Genomic DNA, 24,261 nt, shown 5'->3' on the forward strand with positions numbered 1-24,261 from the left:
TCTACAAAAAATTTAAAAATTAGCCAGGCATGGTGATACATTCCTCTAGCCCTAGTTACTTGGGAGGCTGTGGTGGGTGGATCACTTGAACCCAGGAGTTAGAGGCTGCATTTACCTATGATGATGGCACCACTGGCACTGCAGCCAGGGCAACAGAGCACGATGTCATCTCAAAAAAGAACAAAGATGTAAAGCTAGAAAATTGAGACTTTTCTAGATTGTCCTTTTGACAAGTAGTTTTTATTTACCCATGTTTCTTCACCATATTTAGCTAAGTCTTTGCTGAACTTACTGATAGGTAACTGTTAAGTCGGCAGCAGAATATATTTTTGAAGAGTTCCTGTGACACATAAAAAGTGGGCCTATTGTTCTTTAGTAGGTCATCATATTTGGCCTTAGCAGTTGGCATAATCCATGACTTAATTACTGAGCCTCACTGATAGTTTTTTATTTGCAAACATGAATTTAAGCCATTTGTCATGTGGAATTTAACGTAAACATTTCTTTGGCATGATCTTTTTTGTTTGTTTCTCTACGTGACTTTTTTAGGTCACAAAGAATGGTAGAACCATTTTAAAATAGTTTACTTGATTTTCTGTACTCATTTACGAGTCTAACTCAACTTCCAGTGTACCTACATTCTTAAATTTTAAATATATGTGTACATACATATATATGCAGTCTTAAATCTTACAATGTTATGTTACTCAATGTCAAATAATGTGTCAGAGTATAGATTGAACTATAATAGAAATATTTGAAACAGTTTCTTCTAAAAATAAACTTGTATCATTAATATGATATCTCTTATTTTTCTAGGTTACTTTTTAATTGGTCCATGTCTCTTCCCTGCAATATGGTTTTGAAGAAAGCTGTTGACAGTCTACTTTGCTCAATGTGTCACGTACACCCAAACTATTTTTCTTTGCTCATGGGCTGGATGGGAATTACCCCTCCTCCAGTGCAATGTCACCATAGACTGTCCATGACAGATGATAGCAAAAAGCAGGATCTTAGTTCATCTTTAACAGATGACTCTAAAAATGCACAAGCACCTCTCACATTAACTGAATCACATTTGGCTACCCTTGCTTCCTCTTCTCAATCTCCTGAAGCTATTAAACAATTACTAGACTCAGGTTTGCCTTCTCTTCTTGTGAGGAGTCTGGCTAGTTTCTGCTTTAGCCACATTTCTAACTCAGAAAGCATTGCTCAGTCAATAGATATTTCCCAGGACAAACTCAGACGCCATCATGTTCCACAACAATGTAATAAGATGCCCATCACAGCAGACCTAGTTGCTCCTATTCTTAGGTTTTTGACAGAAGTTGGCAATAGCCATATTATGAAAGATTGGCTTGGTGGTTCTGAAGTCAATCCACTCTGGACAGCACTTCTGTTTTTATTGTGTCACTCTGGGTCCACTTCTGGAAGCCATAATTTAGGTGCACCTCAGACCAGTGCAAGATCAGCTTCTCTTTCTTCAGCTGCTACAACAGGATTGACTACTCAACAGCGCACAGCAATTGAGAATGCAACTGTTGCATTCTTTCTGCAGTGCATTTCATGCCATCCAAATAATCAAAAGCTGATGGCACAGGTAAGAGAAAAACTAACTTATGTTTTAGTTGTTTTATTACATAAGAAAGGGCCATGTATAAAGGCCAGGTGATAATAAATTTGGTAGGTGGCTGGGCGCAGTGGCTCAAGCCTGTAATCCCAGCACTTTGGGAGGCCGAGACGGGCGGATCACGAGGTCAGGAGATCAAGACCATCCTGGCTAACAAGTTGAAACCCCGTCTCTACTAAAAAATACAAAAAACTAGCCGGGCGGGGTGGCGGGCACCTGTAGTCCCAGCTACTCGGGAGGCTGAGGCAGGAGAATGGCATAAACCCAGGAGGCGGAGCTTGCAGTGAGCCGAGATCCAGCCACTGCACTCCAGCCTGGGCGACAGAGTGAGACTCCGTCTCAAAAAAAATAAAAATAAAAATAAATAAATAAATAAATTTGGTAGGTGTTGAGTGCTTTTAAGGATCCGAATTTAAACTATAAAGTACTGATACCTCCTTTCTCCCCCTCAAAATATGCTGTCACTTGAATCACTTCTTTATAATGAGATGACTGGCAAATGCATTGGGATCCTAGCTAGATCATACAACCCTCATTTTAAAACATTTCCACAAACAAAAAGAAAAAAACCAAGAAAAAATTTCAGCTGCTGGAACAGTATTGACACTGGTCACTGAATACTGTATGTGCATTGAGGCATTGTATTTTTGTGTAATGAGATTGCCATACTGATAGTTTGCATGTCTTTATATGGGCATTAGATTAGGTTTTAGATAGGAGACTCCACATAAATCACATACAAAATGTGGAAGATAGACTGTGTGTGGTGGCTCACGCCTGTAATCCCAGCACTTTGTGAGGCCGAGGCGGGCAGATTGCCTGAGGTCAGGAGTTCAAGACCAGTCCGGCCAACGTGGTAAAACTCCGTCTCTACTAAAAATACAAAAAACTTAGCTGAGTGTGGTGGCAATCACCTGGAATCCCAGCTACCCGGGAGCCTGAGGCAGAGGAATTGCTTGAACCAGGGAGGTGATGGTTGTAGTGAGCCGAAATCGCACTACTGCACTCGCAGCCTGGGTGATAAAGTGAGACTCTGCCTCAAAAAGAAAAAGCGGAAGATAATTTATCATACTGCACTCCAGCCTGGGCGACAGAGTGAGACTCCATCTCAAAAAAAAAAAAAAAAAATGGAAGATAATTTATCATATATTATGTCTATGTGGCCAAAAAAAACCCTGAAAGGTAGAATTATTTCAAGAGTAATTCTATTTGGCTGTTTGCCAAATTTTGCTGTTGGCTACCTCGTGACCTTGGGCATATGGGTTAATGTTATAAAATGGGGCTAGCAATGCCTGCCTCAAGGATTTTTTTGAGATGGTTAAATATTTTAATTTGTATAACGTACCTAGCATAGAGCCTATATGAGATATGGTAGACACTGGTAAATAACTTTTCCCCTTCTTATTTAATAGTGCTCATTCAAGTCAGACTTTAGTAGTACCTAGAAAAATAGATATTGTAATTTTTACAAAATATTGAAGGAGTTAGTTTTATTATGAAGAAGGGCAGGTCGGGTGCTGTGGCTTATACCTATAATCTCAGCACTTTGGGAAGCCAAGGTGGGTGGAACACTTGAGCTTAGTTTGAGACCAGCTTGGACAACATGGCAAAACCTCCTCTCTACCAAAAAAAGAAATCATAACCAAAATTAGCCGGGCACGGTGGTATGCACCTTTGGTTCCAGCTACTCAGGAGGCTTGAGGTGGGTGGATCACTTGAGCCCAGGAGGTTGAGGCTGTAGTGAGCTGAGATCACACCACTACCCTCCAGCCTGGGCGACAGAGCAAGACCCTGTCTCAACAAAAAGCAAAACAAAACAGAAGAAGAAGAGAGAGATATTTTACTGCTTGTAGTAATTAATAACTGGGAAAATATCGCTGCTAAATATGCATATTAAAAGAAAATGCTTAAATTACCAACTTCACCCGAGGGCATGATTCTAGGTATTTGAAAATTTGGTTTCTGCTTCTGGGTAGCATGAACTCTTTGTGTCCCATTGATTTCTCTTTTGGTTTCTTATTAAGGCTTTATATATATTTTGGGGGTGGAGTGAGGCAGGATCTCTGTTGCCCAGGCCTGTAGAGTGGTTGCACAATCACGGCTCACTGAAACTTTCGGGCTCAAGCAGTCCTGCCTCAGCCTCCCAAGTAGCTGGGACTACTGGCACATGCCACCATGCCCAACTAATTTTCTTTTGGTGGGGAAGTGGGTAGAGATAGGGTTTCACCATGTTGCCTAGGCTGGTCTGGAATTCCTGGGCTCAGGTGATCTCTTCTCTTAGTTTCCCAAAGTTCTGAGATTACCAGCATGACCCACCACGCTTGGCCTTGTTACATATTTTTAATGTACTTTTTTCATAATTTTTATTTTATGATAACCACAATAATATTGACTAAAGTTAACAGAAGTTCATTATGCTAGGTATTCATTATGTACACACCCTTTAGTAGTAATTTTTTCTAACCCTGGATACGTTTCTTACACTTTTATCTCCTTCAGTATTCATATATTTTAAGATAAAATCATTTCTTTCTTCCTTAAAAAAAAATCTTAAACCCTAGACCCCCAGAGACATTTGTTCTGTAATTGCTGATTTGATATGTTAAAATAAACTTAATTTGTATTTTCTGTTTCCTTTCTATCTTTCAAAATAAAAAGCTGCATATAAATCTTGTGTTTAACTTTTCAAGTATTTTGTCTTGCCAGGTTCTTTGTGAACTATTTCAGACATCTCCTCAAAGAGGGAACCTTCCAACATCTGGGAACATTTCAGGGTTTATACGAAGATTATTTTTACAGTTAATGCTGGAAGATGAGAAAGTGACAATGTTTCTTCAGTCTCCATGTCCAGTGAGTATTTAACACTTAATCATTGGCTGTGTATACATGTATTTTATAGTTTCCTATCAGAGCCTGCAGTTATCTTCCATGTTCTAACTTCTAATATAGCAAACTGAAACTAGCACAGCCTTTATACCTAATGACAGAACTTGACAATTTCTCACTCTCCCTCATGCCTAGGAATAACATAATTTTACCTTACCCTGAGTACTATAGTTTGATTTGTGGAAAAAAATGAAAAAATATTAGGTACAGAGTGATAATGCAAAAGTTGACCAACAAATCATGACAAATATGCCGTATATAAATTAATTGTATCTTGTAGTATTTATTATTTAATTCTTAGATGCTTTTGAGATTTTTTTATAATAATATGTATTCCAAAAAGTTACTTCCTGATTTCTTTGATTTCTTGATTTTCAGCTGTACAAAGGTAGAATTAATGCTACTAGCCACGTCATCCAGCATCCAATGTATGGAGCAGGCCACAAATTCCGTACTCTTCATTTGCCAGTCTCAACAACATTATCAGATGTTCTTGACAGAGTGTCAGGCAAGTCAGATTTAAGTATTAGTTTTTGTTTAACTTTATGTTTCATATATATGGAGGTTTATTGTTTTTATAACTTTATTTTCTGCATCCACTTGGCAACCATTAATGACTAGAAAAGTTCAAGACATCTTTATAGTTTGAAGCATAAGTAAGAAGCCAGGGAAGTGGACAAAATGTAAAATACATTTAGGCACCCCTAATTTTATGGTTTAAAGTATCGCTGTGACAAATGGGCAGCTAGAAATACAGACAAATCATTGATGGCATGTTCTCACAATAAACCATGTGGTCATTTTATATTAGATGAATTGCAGGATATTAGGTTGAATAGCAAGATTCTAATTAATAAACATTTACTAAATTGAAGATGGTGATCAGTGATCAAGACATAAATGGAGTAGGTAGAATTGACTAGTGACCTTATTGTTTATTGTAGTCAGTGAAGAAAGCAGAGAGAACATTTTCTCCTAGGTTCTTGCCTGTATTTTACAGGATGATACCTTTAAACAACATATGGAATACTTTTTTAAAAAGCAGGTTTTGATGACAAAGGCATATCAACTTATGTATTTATTTATTTTCAAGAGGGGAGTCTCACTCTATCACCCAGGCTGGAGTGCAGTAGAATGATCTTGGCTTACCACAACCTCTGCCTCCCATGTTCAGGCAGTTCTCCTGCCTCAGCCTCCCGAGTAGCTGGCATTACAGGCCTGTGCCACCACGCCCAGCTAATTTTTTTGTATATTTAGTTTCACTATGTTGGCCAGGCTGGTCTCGAACTCCTGACCTCAAGTGATCCGCCCGCCTCAGCCTGCCAAAGTACTGGGATTACAGGTGTGAGCTACTGCGCCTGGCCCATATCAACTTTAGATAGTTGGAATGTATTGCCTTTCTGAAATTCTAATTAATCAGTGAGTGAATTTATTGAGCATCTGCAAAGTGCAAGCACAAATTTGTCCTAAGATGATAAACATGAGCAAGATAGACATTCCACCCCACAAGGTAGTTGTGATCTTCTAAAATAAACTAGAAATATCTGCTTGTGTGATAACATAAATGTAAGTAGGTATATTTCTATCTGTATATATAAGAAGGGACCTACATTTTTAATGGAAGCTGTGAACTGAAGCAGTAATAGGAGTATCTAAGAAAAAAGTTGAAAATGTCTATTTATCAGTTTAAAATACAAATCTAAAGCCAAGAGTAAGAGTTGAAGAGATTTGGGAGTTGTTACCATACATAGATGGTAAGTGAAACCATGTGAATGGATATAATCACTATAGGTAGGCAAGATTGTTTTCTGCTTCACAATCACTGTGTCTAACCTGTGTATGCATAAAATCATAATTCTTTCCTACCGTTTTACAACTTACAAGTTGTTAGCATACTATTATAAATATTTTAAAAAATTATTTGAAAATGACTGCCTTATCTGTTACAGAGAAACTTTTTTGAAAATTTGATGTTAGAGGGTATTTTCTATCAGTTTCCTGAAATTGCCCCTTCTACATGATGAAGAAAAATGAAAATTAAAAATCAAATAAATGGGCGGGGCATGGTGGCTCAAGCCTGTAATCCCAGCACTTTGGGAGGCCAAGACGGGCAGATCACGAGGTCAGGAGATCGAGACCATCCTGGCTAATACGGTGAAACCCCGTCTCTACTAAAAAATACAAAAAACTAGCCGGGCGAGGTGGTGGGCGCCTGTAGTCCCAGCTACTTGGGAGGCTGAGGCAGGAGAATGGCGTAAACCCGGGGGGCGGAGCTTGCAGTGAGCTGATATCCGGCCACTGCACTCCAGCCTGGGCGACAGAGCGAGACTCCGTCTCAAAAAAAAAAAAAAAAAATCAAATAAATGGGCTGGGCATGATGGCTCACGCCTGTAATCGCAGCACTTTACGAGGCCAAGGCAGGTGGGTCACCTTAGGTCAGGAGTTTGAGACCAACCTTGCCGAGATGGTGAAACCCACCTCTACTAAAAATACAAAAATTAGTTGGGCATGATGGCGTGCACCTGTAGTCCCAGCTACTTGGGGGACTGAGGTAGGAGAATCACTTGAACCCTAAAGGTGGAGGTTACGGTGAGCCGAGATTGCGCCACTGCACTTCAGCCTGGACAACAGAGTGAGACACTCTCAAAAAACATACAAAATTAAATAAATGAAGAAAGTGGAGAAGAGCACTAAAGCTCAGTTATTGATATTGATATTTCATATGTTTAACTTGAAGTGCAAAAGTAGACATTCTAATACAAAATAACTGAAAATTGAACATTTTAGTCTTTACTGTGGAAGAATGCTATTCTAAAACATTCTAGCATTCAAAATATTTTACAAAATAGTTTTCTGTATTGCACAAAAATAAAGCTAATTGCTTTGGAAGTACACTACCTCAAAAGTTATATGTGCTGAGTGTAACCTCTATTTGGCAATTTTTTTTGGTTCTTTGAAGTGGATTTATACTCTTTAGCCATACTTTATGATATATTTACTTGTATGTTTATATTATATCAACATGTATAAGAATAAGTAATTCAGAAGTATTGCCTCCGTAAATTTACCTACTATCTATAGCTTTTGACAGTATTACTTTCTTTTGTTTGTTTGTTTGAGGTGGAGTCTTTCTCTGCATTACTTGAGCCCATGAGTTCCAGACCACCTGGGCAACATAGCAAGACCTCATCTCAAAAAAAAAAAAAAAGGCAAAGACAACAAGAGAATATGAAAACTAGCCAAAAAGGAAGTGACCTATTATTTTCTCTATCACTGTCTTTTTTTTTTTTTTTTCTTTTTTTGAGATGGAGTCTCACTCTGTCCCCCACCGGCTGTGCAGTGGCGTGATCTCGCCTCACTGCAACTTCTGCCTCCCAGGTTCAAGCAGTTTTCCTGCCTCAGTCTGCAGAGTAGCTGAGATTCTGTTCCCCTGGCTGTGCAGTGGCGTGATCTTGGCTCACTGCACCCTCCGCCTCCCAGGTTCAAACAATTTTCCTGCCTCAGTCTGCAGAGTAGCTGGGATTACAGGTGCATGCCATCACACTTGGCTAATTTTTTTTTTTTTTTTTAATAGAGATGGGGTTTTGTCGTATTGGCCATGCTGATGTCAAACTCCTGGCCTCAAGTGATCTGCCTTCCTCAGCCTCCCAAAGTGCTGAGATTACAGGCCAACAATATTACTTTCAAATAATAACCTTTATGTGTCAGTCTGTTTGCTTTTACAAATTTCTGTCACTGGTTTTAAGCAGTGTGATGATTGTGTGCCTTACAATTTTTTCTTCACATTTCTTACGATTAGAGTTTATTGAATTTCTTGAATCTGTGTGTTTTATATTTCACTAAATTTAGAAATATTTTGGCAATTATTTATTCAATAATTGCCTCCCCTTTTTTTATACTTAGTTACTCACTTATTAGACCATGCGAAGTTGTTTGACACCTCCCCAAATCTGTGTTTCCTCTTTTCCCCCCATCATTTTTTTTCTCTATTTTAAAATTTTGGATAATTTCCTGTGTCTGATCTGTTAGAAGTTTTATATCTCCTTGTCCTTACTGAAAGTATGTAGATTTTCTTCAACTTTCTTGAACATAGTAGTCTGTTTGTATTATTTTTCTCTTCCTTATGGATTGTATGTTTTCGCTTCTTTATTTGCCTGGAGAATTTTCTTGGATGCCAGACAATGTAAATTTTACTTTTTGGGGTGCTGAATATTTTGTATTCTAATACAGGTATTTTATTTTTTCATGAAATGTAATGATATTATTTGAAAACAGTTTGTTGCTTTTAGACTTGCTTTTAATCTTTGTAAGTAGGATCAGAGCAGCTTTTAATCTAAGTCCAGACTTACTGTAATTATTGGTATTTTTTTATAAACCGGTGTTGTCTAGTTTGGTGACTGTTAAGCACATGAAATGAGACTAAGAAACTAAATTTTTAAATTGAATTTTTAATTTTAATGAATTTTACCTTTAAATATGTACTACATTAGAGTAGAATTAAAGTACCAGGTTTGAAAATGCATTTCTAAATCCCATTTGACCCCACTTTTAAGGCTCTGTCCTTATGAGTACTCTGTTAGGAATTCACTAGATGTCTAAGAACACAAAGCATTTTATTCCCTGAAACCCTGGGGAGCTTGTTTGCCCTGCTACTTTTCTGTAGTACCTTTCCTGGCCTTCAGTGGTTTGCTCACATATATTCATCAGTACATGTTGAAGTCTTGAAGACCCTATATAGATCTATGGAGATTCAGGGATCTCCAGATCTCTAGATGCAAATCTGCATAGATGCGGATCTCTTCTTCCTGGATTTCCGGCTCTTGTATCCTCAGTCTAGGGTGACACCTAGGTTGTGCTGAGCTATGGCCTAGGAATTCTTTTCCAGACAGCTCACACAATCCTAGGGGTCACCTCATTGGTTTCCTCTCACCCAGGCATCACTGCCCTGCCCTGCCTGATGCTCAGGGTCTGAAAAGTATTATTAATATGTATTTCTAGTTAATGGTTATTTCAGGTGGGAGAATGAACCTGATCCTTATAATTCCTTCTTGGCCAGAAGTGGAATTCTGAAACAGAGCAGCTTTTTGCATCCATTCCAGTACAGAGAAAAAAATAAAATAGAAATTTGTATTAAAAAATAAAAAATGAAATTAATATTAGAAACCAGAGCAGTTTTAAAAGGAAGTTGAGAAAACTTTTTTCAGTGTTTGAATGGCTTTTATTCTTTATGCTTACTTTTGAAATAAGGGTAATAAATGAAAATTGGCTAAACTTCTAATTGCACTAAGTAAATTGTTACCTAATATTCTTTATGTATTTTTCTTACCTGATTATGCTATGAATTAACTTTGTGAATTTCTTATTATTTAAATGTTTCACTCTGACCTGTATCAGTATGTTTGCCACTTTTGGTTGCTTGGTTGTTTTTGTTAGAAAGTAAAATGTGTTGTTGCACCATGCATTTGTAACGTGTATAAATTTTTTACTTCACAAAACTGTCTATAGGCAATTAGCGATTAGTATTAACAAGCTGTATAAATTGAAATTACTTTCATGTACTAAAAACTATAAAATGGGAGTTATTGCAAAAGATGTTGTTTATTGTTTTATTGTCTCAACCTTTTTAACATAAAAGACTGGGTCATAATTGTGTTAAATTAGGGAAGTAAAAAGAGAATTGAGGTAGATGCAGTGGCTCATGCCTGTAATCCCAGCACTTTAGTAGGCTGAGGCAGGCAGGTGGCTTGAGCCCAGGAGATCGACAACAGTCTGTGCAACATGGTGAAACCTCCTCTTTACTAAAAATACAGAAATTCATGGCATGTGCCTGTGGTCTCAGTTACCTGTGAGGCTGAGGTGGGAGGATCACTTGAGCCTGGGATGTTGAGGCTGCAGTGAACCGTGATTACACACACCACTGCTCTCCAGCCTGGGTGACACAGCGAGACCTTGTCTAAAAATAGAGAGAGAGAATTGGAGAATTGATAATAGTTATATAGTGAAAAAAATTATGATTTCAAAACAATTCGTTGAGCCTTTAAATTTCTTAATAACTAAATCACATTATATGATCACCCATTTATTTTATAATTTTTAGTGGTGTGCTATATGCCATAGTAATGAAAGAAATAGTCAGAGAGTAATAACAGTCTATGAAAGCCCTTAATATTCATTTTTTAAAGTAAAACACATTAAATTTTAAAACACATTATTTTGTTGTCTAAGATTCCTGTGTTTGTCCTAAATAAAAATTAACAGAACAGGAAATCGATTACAGAAATTTATTCCTTTATACTTTCATTTGCAGTATAAGCAGAAGTCTAGTTTAATGCTGTAGACTGAATCTTGCACTTGAGTCCCATATTTGCCATATACAGATTATATCAGTAGCCTTTCTAAGGCTGTTTCTTCATTTTGAAAATAACATTCTTTCTTGATTTCTACATTGTGAGGACTGAATTAGATGCAGTTGCCAAGCACATTGAACTATGGCTAAAATCAAGTTTTCATGCTACTGGTTTTTTATTGTTTCTGGAGGTGGTACCATTAAAATACTGTATATAATACTTTATAAAGATTAGAACTTAAATATTCTGGCTTAAGTACAGTGGCGAGTCTTCTTCATCAATGTCAGTAAAGATTAGATATCAGGCCGTTACCTCATGTCATTTCTCCTAAATTCCTTTATATTGCCTTAGTATTAAGGAAAATACTATCTTGCATAATCTTTCTCTGAAATATTTATTACTTCCCTTCTTAATGATTTGGAAAAGCAGTGTATTTTAGATAATATCTTCTTACAGATACTCCAAGTATCACAGCTAAATTAATTAGTGAACAAAAAGATGACAAAGAAAAGAAAAACCATGAAGAGAAAGAAAAAGTTAAAGCGGAAAATGGATTTCAAGACAATTACAGTGTTGTTGTTGCCTCTGGTATGCTTTCTATTTTTTATAATCTTGATTTTGTTTGGGTTTCTATAAAATACTACTATTTTAGTTACAGGAAATGTATGTAATACAATGTACTAACATACAAAGCTGACTTGTAATGATGTTTTAATACTAGATTTTTATCTTTTTATTTTTTTTTCAGTTTCCACTAAATGGATTGTCATGTGTATTTCAGAGATTATAGCAGCTAGCTGTGGTTTTTATTTTTTAGGAAAATAGTTACAGACGCAATGCCAAAATTACTTATTTATTGTCATGAAGGACGAATAGAATTGGGAGATTAGATATTGGATTAGAAAGAACATTTCTGTCTTTTGACATTAGCTAGGAATGCATGCCTTATGAAAATATTTTAAAAACACTATTTTCCTTCATATTAGTGTGTTGACTATGTAGAATCTTACTGATTCTTTTCTTTTAGGGCTGAAGTCTCAGTCTAAACGTGCTGTGTCAGCTACACCACCTCGCCCACCATCCAGGAGGGGGAGGACAATACCTGATAAAATAGGAAGTACTTCAGGAGCAGAGGCTGCCAACAAAATAATTACTGTCCCAGTGTTTCACCTGTTTCACAAACTCTTGGCAGGTAATATTCCACAATTACTAAACATCAAAGACATTTTAGTAGCCTTAAAACTATGTAAATCAGAGGCACAGTCACCAAAATCATTTTAATCAGGTGCTATTGATGAGATCAATGAGTTAGTGAGACTTCCTTTTCCATACAGTTCCTCTGAAGAGAAGTGAGAGCAAAGTAGTAATCTATTACATGTCCTGTTTAACACTGTCAAGTTATATATTTCTATTTCACTGGTTTTCTAAGTTTTTCTGTCAGTGTGCCATGAAATGATTGATGAAATAAATATTTAGAGAGTTCATGATAAGTTATTTAGGAAACATCATGGGGCAAATTTGTAGGACTAGTTCAAGCAGTGGAACTCTTAGACCACTGGTAGTTAAGCCTTATGTTCTTCCCAGATAAAACAAATTTATTGAGCACTATCCTGTCTGTTGTTCAAGGTGATAACTGGTTGAGCATCCCTAATCCAAAAATTCAGTGTCTGATACTTTTTGAGTGCTGACATGACACAAGTAGAAAATTCCACATCTGACCTCATATGACGGTTGCAGTCTAACACAGGTACACAACACACAGTTTATTCAGCGTCTGCAAGAGGAAAAAGACCTTCCCAGCCCCCTTCAGGTATTTTTTAGCATGCTCGATTCCCCCCTACATATCTACAGTGGGTAACAAAATTGCACATGTACATGCCAGACTTGCCAACAGCAGGTTTCCCACGATGCCCCATATGGTGCCAACCTGTATGTGCATTACTGTTTTTTTGCTCTGTGGTGTTGGAAATTTCAAAAAGGTCCCAGATGCCCCTATGGGTAATAGTAGTAAAAAGAGGAAGTATTTATGTTTATCTGTAGCACAGAAAAACAAGCTATTGGAGAAACTGGACAGCAATGTAAGTCTGAAACGTCTTTCAAGAGAGTATGGTGTTGGAATGACCACCATATATGACCTGAACAAACAAAGATAAACCATTGATGTTCTCTGCTGCAAGTGGTGGATAGAGTTTAATGAAAAATAGAAAAAGCACTTCATAAAGCTAAAAGTGAACATATTGATTGTGTATTGAACTAGTGAATCCATCAGTGTTGGCAGTGAACATGTGCCTCTTAATGGTATGCTGATCATGAAACAAGTAACGATCTATCATGATGAACTGAACGTTGAAAGGGACTGTGAATATTCAACACACTGGTTGCAGAAGTTTAAGAGAAGATACGACATTACATTTTTAAAGATTGGTGATAAAGCATCTGATGATCATGAAGCAATGGAGAAGTTCTTTGATAAATTTGCCAAAGTCATGGCTGATGAAAATCTGCTGCCAGAACAGTTGATAATGCTGATGAAATATCACTGTTCTGGTGTTATTGTCCCAAAAAAGACACTGGACTACAGTTGATGGGACAGCCCCTCCAGGAATTAAGGATACCAAGGACAGAATAACTGTCCTGGGATGTGCTAATGCAACTGGCATACATAAGTACAAACACGCTCTGATAGGCAAAACCTTTCACACTTGATGTTTTCAAGGAGTGAATTTCTTACCAGTCCATGGTTACGCTGACACAAAGGTATGGATCACCACAGATATCTTTTCTGATCGGTTTCATAAACATTTTGTACCAGTGACTTGTATGTACTGCCCGTAAGCTAGACTGAACGATGTAGGAGTTTGTTATTACTTGATATCCCCCAGTTCATCCTCCAGCTAAAATTCTCGAAACTAATGTTTATGCTGTGTACTTTCCCTCAAATGTGACTTCATTAATTCAACCATGTGACCAGGGTTTCTTTAGATCAATGAACAGAAAATATAAATTCCCTTTCTTGAACAGCATGCTGGCAGCAGTGAACAGAGGCATGGGTGCAGAAAATTTTTGAAAGGAGTTTAGTATAAAGAATGCCATATATGTTGTTGCCAATACTTGGAACACAGTGACAAAGACACAGTTGAGCATGCTTGGCACAACCTCTGGCCTGCAACTATGTTTAGTGATAATGATGAACTCTGTGTGACTTTGAAGGATTCTGTATGTCAAGTGAAAAAAAAAGATGTCTGACCTCTTTACATATGTAAAAAATATACCTTCAGAGTTCAGCAGTAAGCTGGAAGAAGTAGATGTCAAAGAAGTTTTCAGCTTTGATAATAATGCTTCAGTTATTCATTCATTGACTGGTGGTAAAATAGCTGAAATAGTTTTGAATCAGGGTGATGATAGTGTCGAAGAAGATCAAGTTAACACCACAGAAAAGGTGCTTATAGAAGAAGACATGGTGAAAATGTATGGTGGGCATACTGAAGAACTAGAGCAGCGTGCATTAACAACAGAATGACAAACCTTGTCAGTTTTCAAAATCGAAGAGAGTCTTCTGAGCTAAAAACCATGTTAATGAGGCAGATGACTCTGCAAGAAGAATTTTTAAGAGCCTTCCAGCAGAATGTCTCTTCATCCCCTGTAGGCTCCACTTCCTGGTCCCTCAGCTACTTCTGATGTTTCTTCTTACCTAAAAAACACAGTCTATAGTAACCTTTTAATAAAAATACAGCATCATAGGTGAAGACTGAAAGCCTGCTGTTGTTTGTGGTTGCTTTTTCCTTTTTTTTTTTTTTTTTTTTTTTTTTTTTGAGATTAAGTTTCACTCTTGTTGCCCAGGCTGGAGCGCAATGGTGTGATCTCGGCTCAGTGCAACCTCTGCCTCCTGGGTTCAAGCAATTCTCCTGCCTCAGCCTCCCGAGTAGCTGGGATTACAGGTGACCACCACCATGCCTGGCTAATTTTTGTATATTTGGTAGAGACAGGGTTTCACCATGTTGACCAGACTGGTCTTGAACTTCTGACCTCAGGTGATTCACCTGCCTCAGCCTCCAAAAGTACTGGGATTGCAGATATGAGCCACCATGCCCGGTCCTGTGGTTGGTTTTGTTTAATAACTGAAACAGGTATTCTGGTGATGCTACAATGCTGCTGATTTGCCCTGACACATTATTTTTTCACTCTGTTAATGGTATGTCATATTTTTACTGTTAAGTACTTAATGTGTGAATAAATGTAAGAAAACGATTGCCTATCGGTAGCATGTAGATTAAGAGTCAGGAATGATGATGATGCCTAACAGTCACACATTGTTGGCATGGGTGGCTGAGATAGTGACACCTTTGCTTTCTGATGGTTCAGGGTACACAAACCTTATTACAGTCACAAAATAATCAAAAATACTATACAAAATTATGTTAAGGCTATGTATATAAGGGATGTGTATATGTGTATATACACATAAACATAAATTTTGTGTTTCCACTTGGATCCCCTCCCTAAGATAACTCATTGTGTACATGCAAATATTAGAAAATGCAAAAAAAAAAAAAAAATCTGAAATCTGAAACAGTTCTAGTCTCAAACATTTTGGATGAGGGATACCCATCCTCTATTTTATCACCATTTTCATGCTGTATTAAAATAAAGTTGCCAACTCAGTTCAAAGGAATTTTTCTTCTTAGCTTTACATTATTGATTCATGGTGGAGGTCAACTAACTATTGACTGGTGGGTTGGATACCTCTGTCCGGAAAGGTCCTTGTGACATGACATTTCTCATGGCCCATTACCTAGGTGATGTGAGTCTCCCCTTCTGCCTGGAATAAACTTTTGTTGGAATACCGCTATGGCTATGCCCGTTTACTAGTGTATTGTCCATAGCTGCTTCTCTGCTACAATGTAGATTAGCAGTTGTAACAGAGACTATATGGCTCCCCTAGCTTAAAGTATTTATTAGCTGGCCCTTTATAGAAAAAAATGGCCCACATCAGATTTATGGGAATGTCTGTTCCTTTGTTTATGTTTTGCCCATGACTTTTTAACACTTTGTAGACATTATTGTTCATTATTATATGTCAGAAATAAACTCACTTTTTGTGAACTTTCTAATGGCTGTTGAATTTTTTAATTGTTTTGAAATTGGTTTTAGAATCAAACTCTTGCCTATAATTTAGTAAAAGTAGTTAATAATTAAACCAAGTAAATGTTTCTTTCTTGGTTTCCAGATTTAACTTAGTTATATCATTTTAGGCCAGCCATTGCCAGCTGAAATGACACTTGCCCAGCTTTTAACTCTCCTATATGACCGAAAACTTCCTCAGGGTTACCGCTCAATAGATCTGACTGTTAAATTGGGATCAAGAGTTATAACAGATCCAAGTCTATCAAAAACAGATTCTTATAAAAGACTACACCCTGAAAAAGGTATGTGCGTAATACTGCTTTAAAAATTACAGACTGTCATACAAAGAGGCAGAGATTTCTATAGCTAATGACTTAATTGACTTGTGTTTTTATTATATCAACGTAAGATATAATTTTTTTATGACTGAATTTTTGTAAATATAAAAAATGGCCATGATTTCATTTGGAAACTAAGTTGCATTACTTCTTATAACATCATTTGTTTTATGAGTGCGTGTACTTTAATTTCTAATGTTTCTGTGAGAGCTATGTGAATTGTTTTATAATAAAAGTGAGAAACTCAACTTACAACTTAGTTATAATTTATATTGAGTGGCATTTCATGCATATAAACATGTTTTCTCATGTAGTTGGGATCACATATTTCTGTTTTTTATTTATATAGTCCATAAATTTTTTTAAATTTTTTTTCCGAGAAAGAGTCTTGCTCTGTCTCCCAGGCCAGAGTGCAGAGGCGCAATCTCAGCTCACTGCAATCTCTGCCTCCCGAGTTCAAGTGATTTTCCTGCCTCAGCCTCCTGAGTAGTTGGGATTACAGGCACCCACCACCATGCCTGGCTAATTTTTGTATTTTTCGTAGAGGCAAGGTTTTACCTTGTTGTCCAGGCTAGTCTGTAACTCCTGACCACAACTGATCTGCCTGCCTTGGCCTCCCAAAGTGCTGGGATACAGGCATGAACCACCGCACCTGGCCCTTATATTCCTTTAAAAATTTTTGAATGTCCATTTTTGAATTGGCTATTTTTTTATGCAAATGTAAGAAAATTTATTTGTTTCCCAATCATTGAAACATTGTGGTTGTTTCCAATTTTTTACTCCTATAAATGCTATATAAGTAATTTTCATAGTGTGAGTATGGTATGAACTTATTTAAATTTACCATCTTTTTCATGACTAAAATTCAATCTTTAGTTATTGGTCTTTTGTATTCTTCAGCAAATTTTGGTACATTTTCTTTGCCCAGTTTTTCAGCACGATTATTTCTCTCTTTTGTTTTAATATTTAAAGGGTCTCCTTACGTGATCTTTTGGTTTTCTTTTGTGAGTAATTCAGAGTTAAACTAATATGGTATATGGTATAATTTTTTGTTTTCAGTAAGTGAAGTCTTTGTCATTAATTTTTCTTAATAGGATACTTTAGAGCATATTATTTGCTATGAGTACTTTTGAGAACTTACTTATTTTAACATAGGATATAAGTTGTAAGTATGCCCTAAAGGACGGTGCTTCTCAGACTTCAGTATGCTTACAAATGACCTGCGTCATAGTGTTAAAATGGAGATTCTTCATTTCAAACAAGCTTGCAGGTGATGCCCATGCTACTAGTCCATGAACCATTCTTCCAATAACAAGACTAAAGAAGGTAGTATCATAAGTCATTTAAAGGTCATTGTAGTATCTAGCCATAATACAGCTATATCTGAATAAATGATGTTTTGTGCTCTTTTTTGAGTAGCAAGAAAACAGTAATAATACCTGCTTTTGTAAATGAAAGAATGTTATAAAAATATACACTTTCTTACCTATTCAGTTATTTGTAATTTATTGTGTAGATCATGGAGACTTACTTGCTAGCTGTCCAGAAGATGAGGCTCTCACTCCAGGTGATGAATGCATGGATGGGATATTGGATGAATCTTTGCTTGAAACCTGTCCCATTCAGTCACCATTACAAGTTTTTGCAGGAATGGGTGGACTGGCTCTTATTGCTGAAAGACTACCCATGTTATATCCAGAAGTAATTCAACAGGTAAGATAAGATTTCCTAATCGAGTATATCATTCTGTAGCTAAGCCCTTCATTCTTTTTATGTTTGTTTTTTAATGTACTTGGATTAACTTTGTAGAAATACCCTTTGCTTTATATTTTTTGAACATTATATAACTCTTTCAATGATCAGTCTGTACAGAGCTGCTTGACCTTTAGTGGGTATGGAAGAAATGTTGAAGATGAAGCACATTTGCCAAACTTACTACACTATAGCATTTATCTTGATTTCATGGCTGTAACACTAGCATTCTCTTTTCTATACTGCTTTAAGTGTGATATTTATCAGAGATATTATTGGAAATAGGAGAGTAAAATAGGAGTGTATACTGCTACCAATATATACCTTTTTGTTTACCTTTTATTCCTGTTTCAGGTGCCATTTCCATTTTTGGTGGTTTAAAAACATAACCTATTCCCGTGTTCATTTACGATGCTGTCAATGTCTGTGCTTTCCATGCTCTTGTATCAATCCGTAGGAAGTTTGGTGCATGGAGAGTTGTAAAAACAAAACTTTATGTTTGTCGAATGAAGTAGGGGAATTATTCTGTTTGATTTCATGTCGGGGGTGTGTGTGTGTGTGTGTGTGTGTGTGTGTGTGTGTGTGTGTTTATTTTGGTATAGTAGCTCTAGACTCTGTTCTAGTTTCCTGAGCTGCTGTACCAAAATACCACAAACTGCCTGGCTTAAAACAACTGAAATTTATTCTCAACAGTTGAGGAGGCTGTAAGTCTGAAATCAAGATGTCAGCAGGGCTGTGCTCCCTCTGAATTTGGGCTACAGGGAAGACTCCTTCCTTGCTTCTTCCTGGCTTCTATTGGTTGCCAGTAGTTCTTGCTGTTCATTGGTTTGTAGCTGTATCACTTTAATTTCTGCCTACGTCGTCATATGGACATCTTTCCTGTGTGTCCCTGTATCTCTCTCCTTAAAAGGACACCAGTCATTTAATGTAGGGTCCAAACCATTATTTCCTCATCTTAACTTGATTATATCTGCAAAGGCCCTATTTCCAAATAAGGTAACCTTCATAGGTACTAGGGGTTAGGACTTGAACATATCTTGGGAGGACAAAATGCAACCCCCAATAATACTTATTTATGTTATTGCTTACCTACTATTCAAAAAGATATTTTTATTATAAGGTGATATAACTATGTTATAAGGTGATTGACATAGAATAAGTAAAATTTTATTTCTTACTAGACAATGACATAATTACTCAAAAGTTTGAAGCAGAAAAGACCCCAACATTTTCAGCATTATTATTGTTCAACATAAATGATTTTTTCTAATTTAGTATTCAGTGTGGTTCACTATATTGATTAGTAACTGGAAATGGGGTCCTGGTAATACATACCTAAGGATGTGAAAGTGACTTTTGAATTGGGTACTTGGCAGAGTATGGAATAATTTTGAGTAGCATGATTTTTAAAAAAATCTAGATTACCTTGAACAGATTGTTAGATAAAATGTGGATGATAAAGCTTCTGCCAGTGAGGGCCTAGATGAAAGTAAGGATCATAGTGGATAAAACCTAGAATGACTTAGAGAATATCTGAATTGTCATAAACAGACTTGGTATACATACAATGTTTAAAGTGCTGACAAGGAGGTTTAGAAGGAAATGAGGAACACGTTACCAGAACCTGAAGGAAAAGGGATCTTTGTCATATAGTAGTGGAAATATTAGCTCATTGTGTCCTGAATGTAGAAAGCAGCACTTGATGTAATGAACTTGGATATTTAGCTGAGATTTCCACACAAAGTGGTGAAGGTACAGCTTGTGTTTTTCTTGCTGCTTATAGTGAAATGTGAGAGGAAAGATACAAATTGAGAGAAGAACTGTTGAAATACAAGCAATTAGTGCTTGTCAATTTGTGAAATTACCTATCCAGATGACAGAAGGTGCTAAAATTTAGAGATTCACTATCAGAAAAGCATGCTTCAAAGTATAAGCCTAGGGTGAGGCTGGACAACTTTTTGCTAGTGCCTTAGAAACCTCAAAAGTCAGAGTATTCAGTCACATAGAGGGCTCTTTGAAGAGATTAGGCATATAACTCGTGGATTTCCTCAGCCGTCTAAGCAGAAGCCAGGAATAGAGAATATGATGTGATAATGGAAGCACCCAACAGCCATGGAACATGAGTAGTCTCTGGAAGCTGGAAAAGGTGAGGAACTATTATTCCCCAAGAGCCTCTAGAAGGAATGCAGCCTTAGATTTTAGTCCCATAAGACCTATTTTGGATTTCTGACCTCTGGAATTTTAAAATGATAAATGTGTGCTGTTTTGAGCCACTGAGTTTGTGGCAATGTGTTATAGCAGCAGTAGAAAACTAATACAGAGTTTGGTCTATAATTGTAATGCCCTTGTCTGGTTTTGGTGTCAGGATAATACTAGCTATATGGGATGGGTTGAGAATTTCTAATATATCAAATTAGGGATACTGTTAGGTGTGTTTAATAAGAGACACTGGCCAGGCATGGTGTAACCCCAGCCTGTAATCCTGTAATCACGCCTGTAATCCCAGCACTTTGGGAGGCCAAGGCAGGAGAGTCACCCGAGGTCAGGAGTTTGAAATCAGCCTGGTCAACATGGTGAAACCCCGTCTCTACTAAAAATACAAAAATTAGCCCGATGTGGTAGTAGGTGCCTGTAATCCCAGCTATTCAAGAGGCCGAGGCAAGAGAATTGCTTGAACCCGGGAGGTGGGGGTTGCAGTGAGCCAAGGTGGCGCCATTGCACTCCAGCCTGGGCGACAAGAATGAAACTCCATCTCAAAACAGAACAAAAAACAAAAAAGAGACACTGCGGATAATAACAGTAGTGAACTGGAAGATTTATCAAAAGAAATCATTCAGGTTGGTGCAGCGGCCAACGCTTGTAATCCCAGCACTTTGGGAGGCCGAGGCAGGCAGATCACCTGAGGTCAAGAGTTCGAGATCAGCCTGGCCAACATGGTGAAACCCTGTCTCTACTAAAAATACAAAAATTAGCTGGATGTGGTGGTGGGCGCTTGTAATCCCAGTTACTCGGGAAGCTGAGGCAGGAGAATCACTTGAACCTGGGTGGCAGAGGCTGCAGTCAGCCGAGATTGCGCCACTGCACCCCAGCCTAGGTGACAGAACAAGACTCTTGTCTCAAAAAAAGAAAGGTTCAAACTGAAGCATAGAAAGTGTAAGGAATAAAAAGAACATAAGAGCTGTATGGATTGAAGTGAAAAATTCGAACGTACCTGAATTTATAGACCCAGAAAAAGAGTGAGTTGAAACATGGACAGAAACAATATTGAGAAGAAGAAAAATTTCCCAAATAGATGTAAAACTTAAATCTCAATTCAACATGTAAGAAACTGTTAATTTCATGTAGGATATGCATGCCTGGAACTGTCATGGTAAAAGTGATTAAAAACAAAGACAGCTGGCCACCGCGGTGCATCCCTGAAATCCCAGCTACGCAGGAGACTGAAGTGGGAGGATTACTTGAGCCCATGGGTTCCAGACCACCTGGGCAACATAACAAGACCTCATCCCCCCAAAAAGAAAAAAGAAAATTTCTAAGACAATGAGAGAATATTAAAGCCAGCCATAAAGGAAGTGACATATATTTTCAAAACAGCAGCAATAACACTAACAACTGGCCTTTCAATAGAAACCATATAAGCCAGGGAATTATAGCTTTAAAATGCTAGAAGACAGCAAGCAACAAGATAAAGCAAAACAATCTGTCATCCTAGAATTTTATACCCATTGGAGAACATTTTCTACAATTCTTCACCGACCTTGCCCATAGCCTCTCAAAAATCAGTGATGGCAGAATAACAAGTATGGGATTAACTCTGTTGTCTCTATAGTTAAAAACTCTAGACAAAATATATTTTTAAAGTTACTTAAAGGCTTTAAAGAGCAACTAGAAACAGGCAGAAATTTAAAGACAGAATTTAAGAGGATTTAAACACAGAATTAATAGAATCACATTCAGTGATATCAGTGTCTATACAGCTTTTCTCGGGGATATTCCTCAGTCTTTGTTGGGTGGGACAGGTAGAACTCAGACGTAAGCCACAGTCGTATTGGCTGGAGGTTGATTCTTCCATACTGGCTGGAAAATAAGAATTCAGAAAGGAGGAAGCCAAAGCTGAGCAGCTCCAAATTCTGCACATCTCTAGCTGGCTCCAGAATTATTAAACATAGGCATTTTGAGAGCAAGCATGAACTAGAATGCTGAAAAAGCTGTGCAGAGATTTCAGCTGCTGTCTATCACAGAGAGAATACAATTTGCAGTTTTAGTCCTGCTCAGAGATAAAAATCTTGGCTTTTCCATTGGAATTCCAAATGGCCCATACATTGAGAGTAAAGGCTACATCCTAATGAAGATTCACTTGAGAAATAAGGGAAAAATCAAAATAGACTCATTTAATAAATTACAAAAGCTTCTAAGTTCAGGGTGATGTACCAATAATTTCCCTATCTGCTAAACAAAACTAAACACACTCCAAGGAAGATTTTAAAATCAAGAGTTGATACAACATCTCATCAACAATGTACAGTGTATGGCAGGGCATGGTGGCTCACGCCAGTAATCCCAGCACTTTGGAAGGCCAAGGCAGGCAGATCACCTGAGCTCAGGAGTTCAAGACCAGCCTGGCCAACATGGTGAAACCCCGTCTCTACTAAAAAATATGATAATTAGCCGGCAGTGGTGGTGTACCTCTGTAATCACAGCTACTTTGAGAGGCTGAGGCAGGAGAATTGCTTGAACCTGGGAGGCAGAGGTAGCAGTGAGCTGAGATCGTGTCACTGCACTCCAGCCTGGGTGACAGAGTGAGACTCCATCTCTGTAGTTGAATGAATGAATGAATGAATGAATGTAAGTGTTTTAAATACCCCATTTGAAAAGCAAACATTTATCAGAATAGAGAAAAAAGCAAAGCCCAAGTGTATGCTGTCTAAAGAGATGTGCTTGAAAGAAGAAAGCTGCTATCCCTATTTTTTAATATATGACAAAGTTAAATTATGGATCAGCATATAAGAAATAAAGAGGATCATTAAATATGAAAGTATTAATTCAAAATAAGTCATAACAATCCTAAATTTGTATTTAATAGCTTCAAAGTACATGAATCAGAAATTTATATAACTGAAGGAAGAACTAGATAAATCTACATTTCAGTAATAGATTATAACATTATCTCTCAGTAAATGAAACAAAGTGATGATGTAGGAGATTTTGGGAGAAACGCCCAAAACTTCTAGATGGACCTAACCAACGTTTATGGAACACAGCATTTACCAACTACAGGATGTACTTCTTTCCAAAGAAAGATAGACAGTATGCTGGCCTGTATAAAAGTCTCAGTACATTTTAAAAACATTAAAATCAAACCCAGTATGTTCTGTAACCACATCAGAATTAAATTGGAAATCATTAGCAGTAAGATCTAGAAAACCTCACATATTTGTAACTTAAGCAGTATAGTTTTAAATAACACATGGATGAAAGAGGAAATCACAATACATACTACAATATATCTCAAAATGATAATGCCAGCATGACATAGGATATAGCTAATGCTTATAATTAAGAGATTTATCAGTGATGTACACTCCCACCTCAGGAAACTAGGAAAACAGGAATACAGTTAACCAAAAATCAGAAGCAAGGAATTATTACAGTAAGAGCCAGAATCAGTTAAATATGAAACAAAAAAAGAGAAATAAGAAAACCATATATTTTGTCTTTTGAGACTTTTAGTAAAATTGATGAACTATGAAACTTTTTCAAGAAAAAGGGAAACCACAAATTGGGCATCCACAAATGATGGCAAGCACATTGTTGTAATTTCTATAGAATAAAATAAGGTACTATTATAACCAACTTTATGCCAGCATATTTGATAATTTAGATATAATGGATAAATTCCTTGACAAATACAACCAGAATCAACATAAGAAGTGCATGTGTACGTTTGTGTGTATACACTCATACAGAATTATAATCAAATATACTGAATTTTTAGTCTGTTTTCATTTGTAAGTGCCATGACTATGATTTTGAAATCACGTTAATCCTATGTTTCTCTAATTTAAACTAAAACTCATTTTTTGTTCTTAAATTGGAGCATTTGACTACTTTAGAAAGTATCATGTCTTCTCAGTTTGCTGTGACATATGAGTATCAGAATTAAAGACATCACATGGTTGGAATA

The 24,261-nt window shown here is 37.1% G+C and overlaps 1 protein-coding gene across 10 annotated transcripts in view; it reads left to right on the forward strand.

Annotated features, from left to right (window-relative positions):
• The window catches only part of BIRC6 (baculoviral IAP repeat containing 6), a 254,915-nt gene that overhangs the window by 154,204 nt on the left and 76,450 nt on the right, over positions 1 to 24,261 (forward strand). For all 10 annotated transcript variants that reach the window (XR_002732443.2, XM_023216393.1, XM_023216386.2 and 7 more), the window contains 7 exons: positions 820 to 1,600; positions 4,337 to 4,480; positions 4,895 to 5,024; positions 11,320 to 11,451; positions 11,891 to 12,055; positions 16,116 to 16,289; positions 17,842 to 18,038. Coding sequence is in view for 9 of the 10 variants with exons in the window: in XM_023216393.1 (XP_023072161.1) it covers positions 820 to 1,600; positions 4,337 to 4,480; positions 4,895 to 5,024; positions 11,320 to 11,451; positions 11,891 to 12,055; positions 16,116 to 16,289; positions 17,842 to 18,038 (1,723 nt within the window). In the remaining variant the exon portion in view is untranslated. The remainder of the gene's footprint in view (positions 1 to 819; positions 1,601 to 4,336; positions 4,481 to 4,894; positions 5,025 to 11,319; positions 11,452 to 11,890; positions 12,056 to 16,115; positions 16,290 to 17,841; positions 18,039 to 24,261) is intronic.

This window comes from Piliocolobus tephrosceles, chromosome 15 (genome assembly GCF_002776525.5).
Source record: "Piliocolobus tephrosceles isolate RC106 chromosome 15, ASM277652v3, whole genome shotgun sequence".
Classification (NCBI taxonomy): domain Eukaryota; kingdom Metazoa; phylum Chordata; class Mammalia; order Primates; family Cercopithecidae; genus Piliocolobus; species Piliocolobus tephrosceles.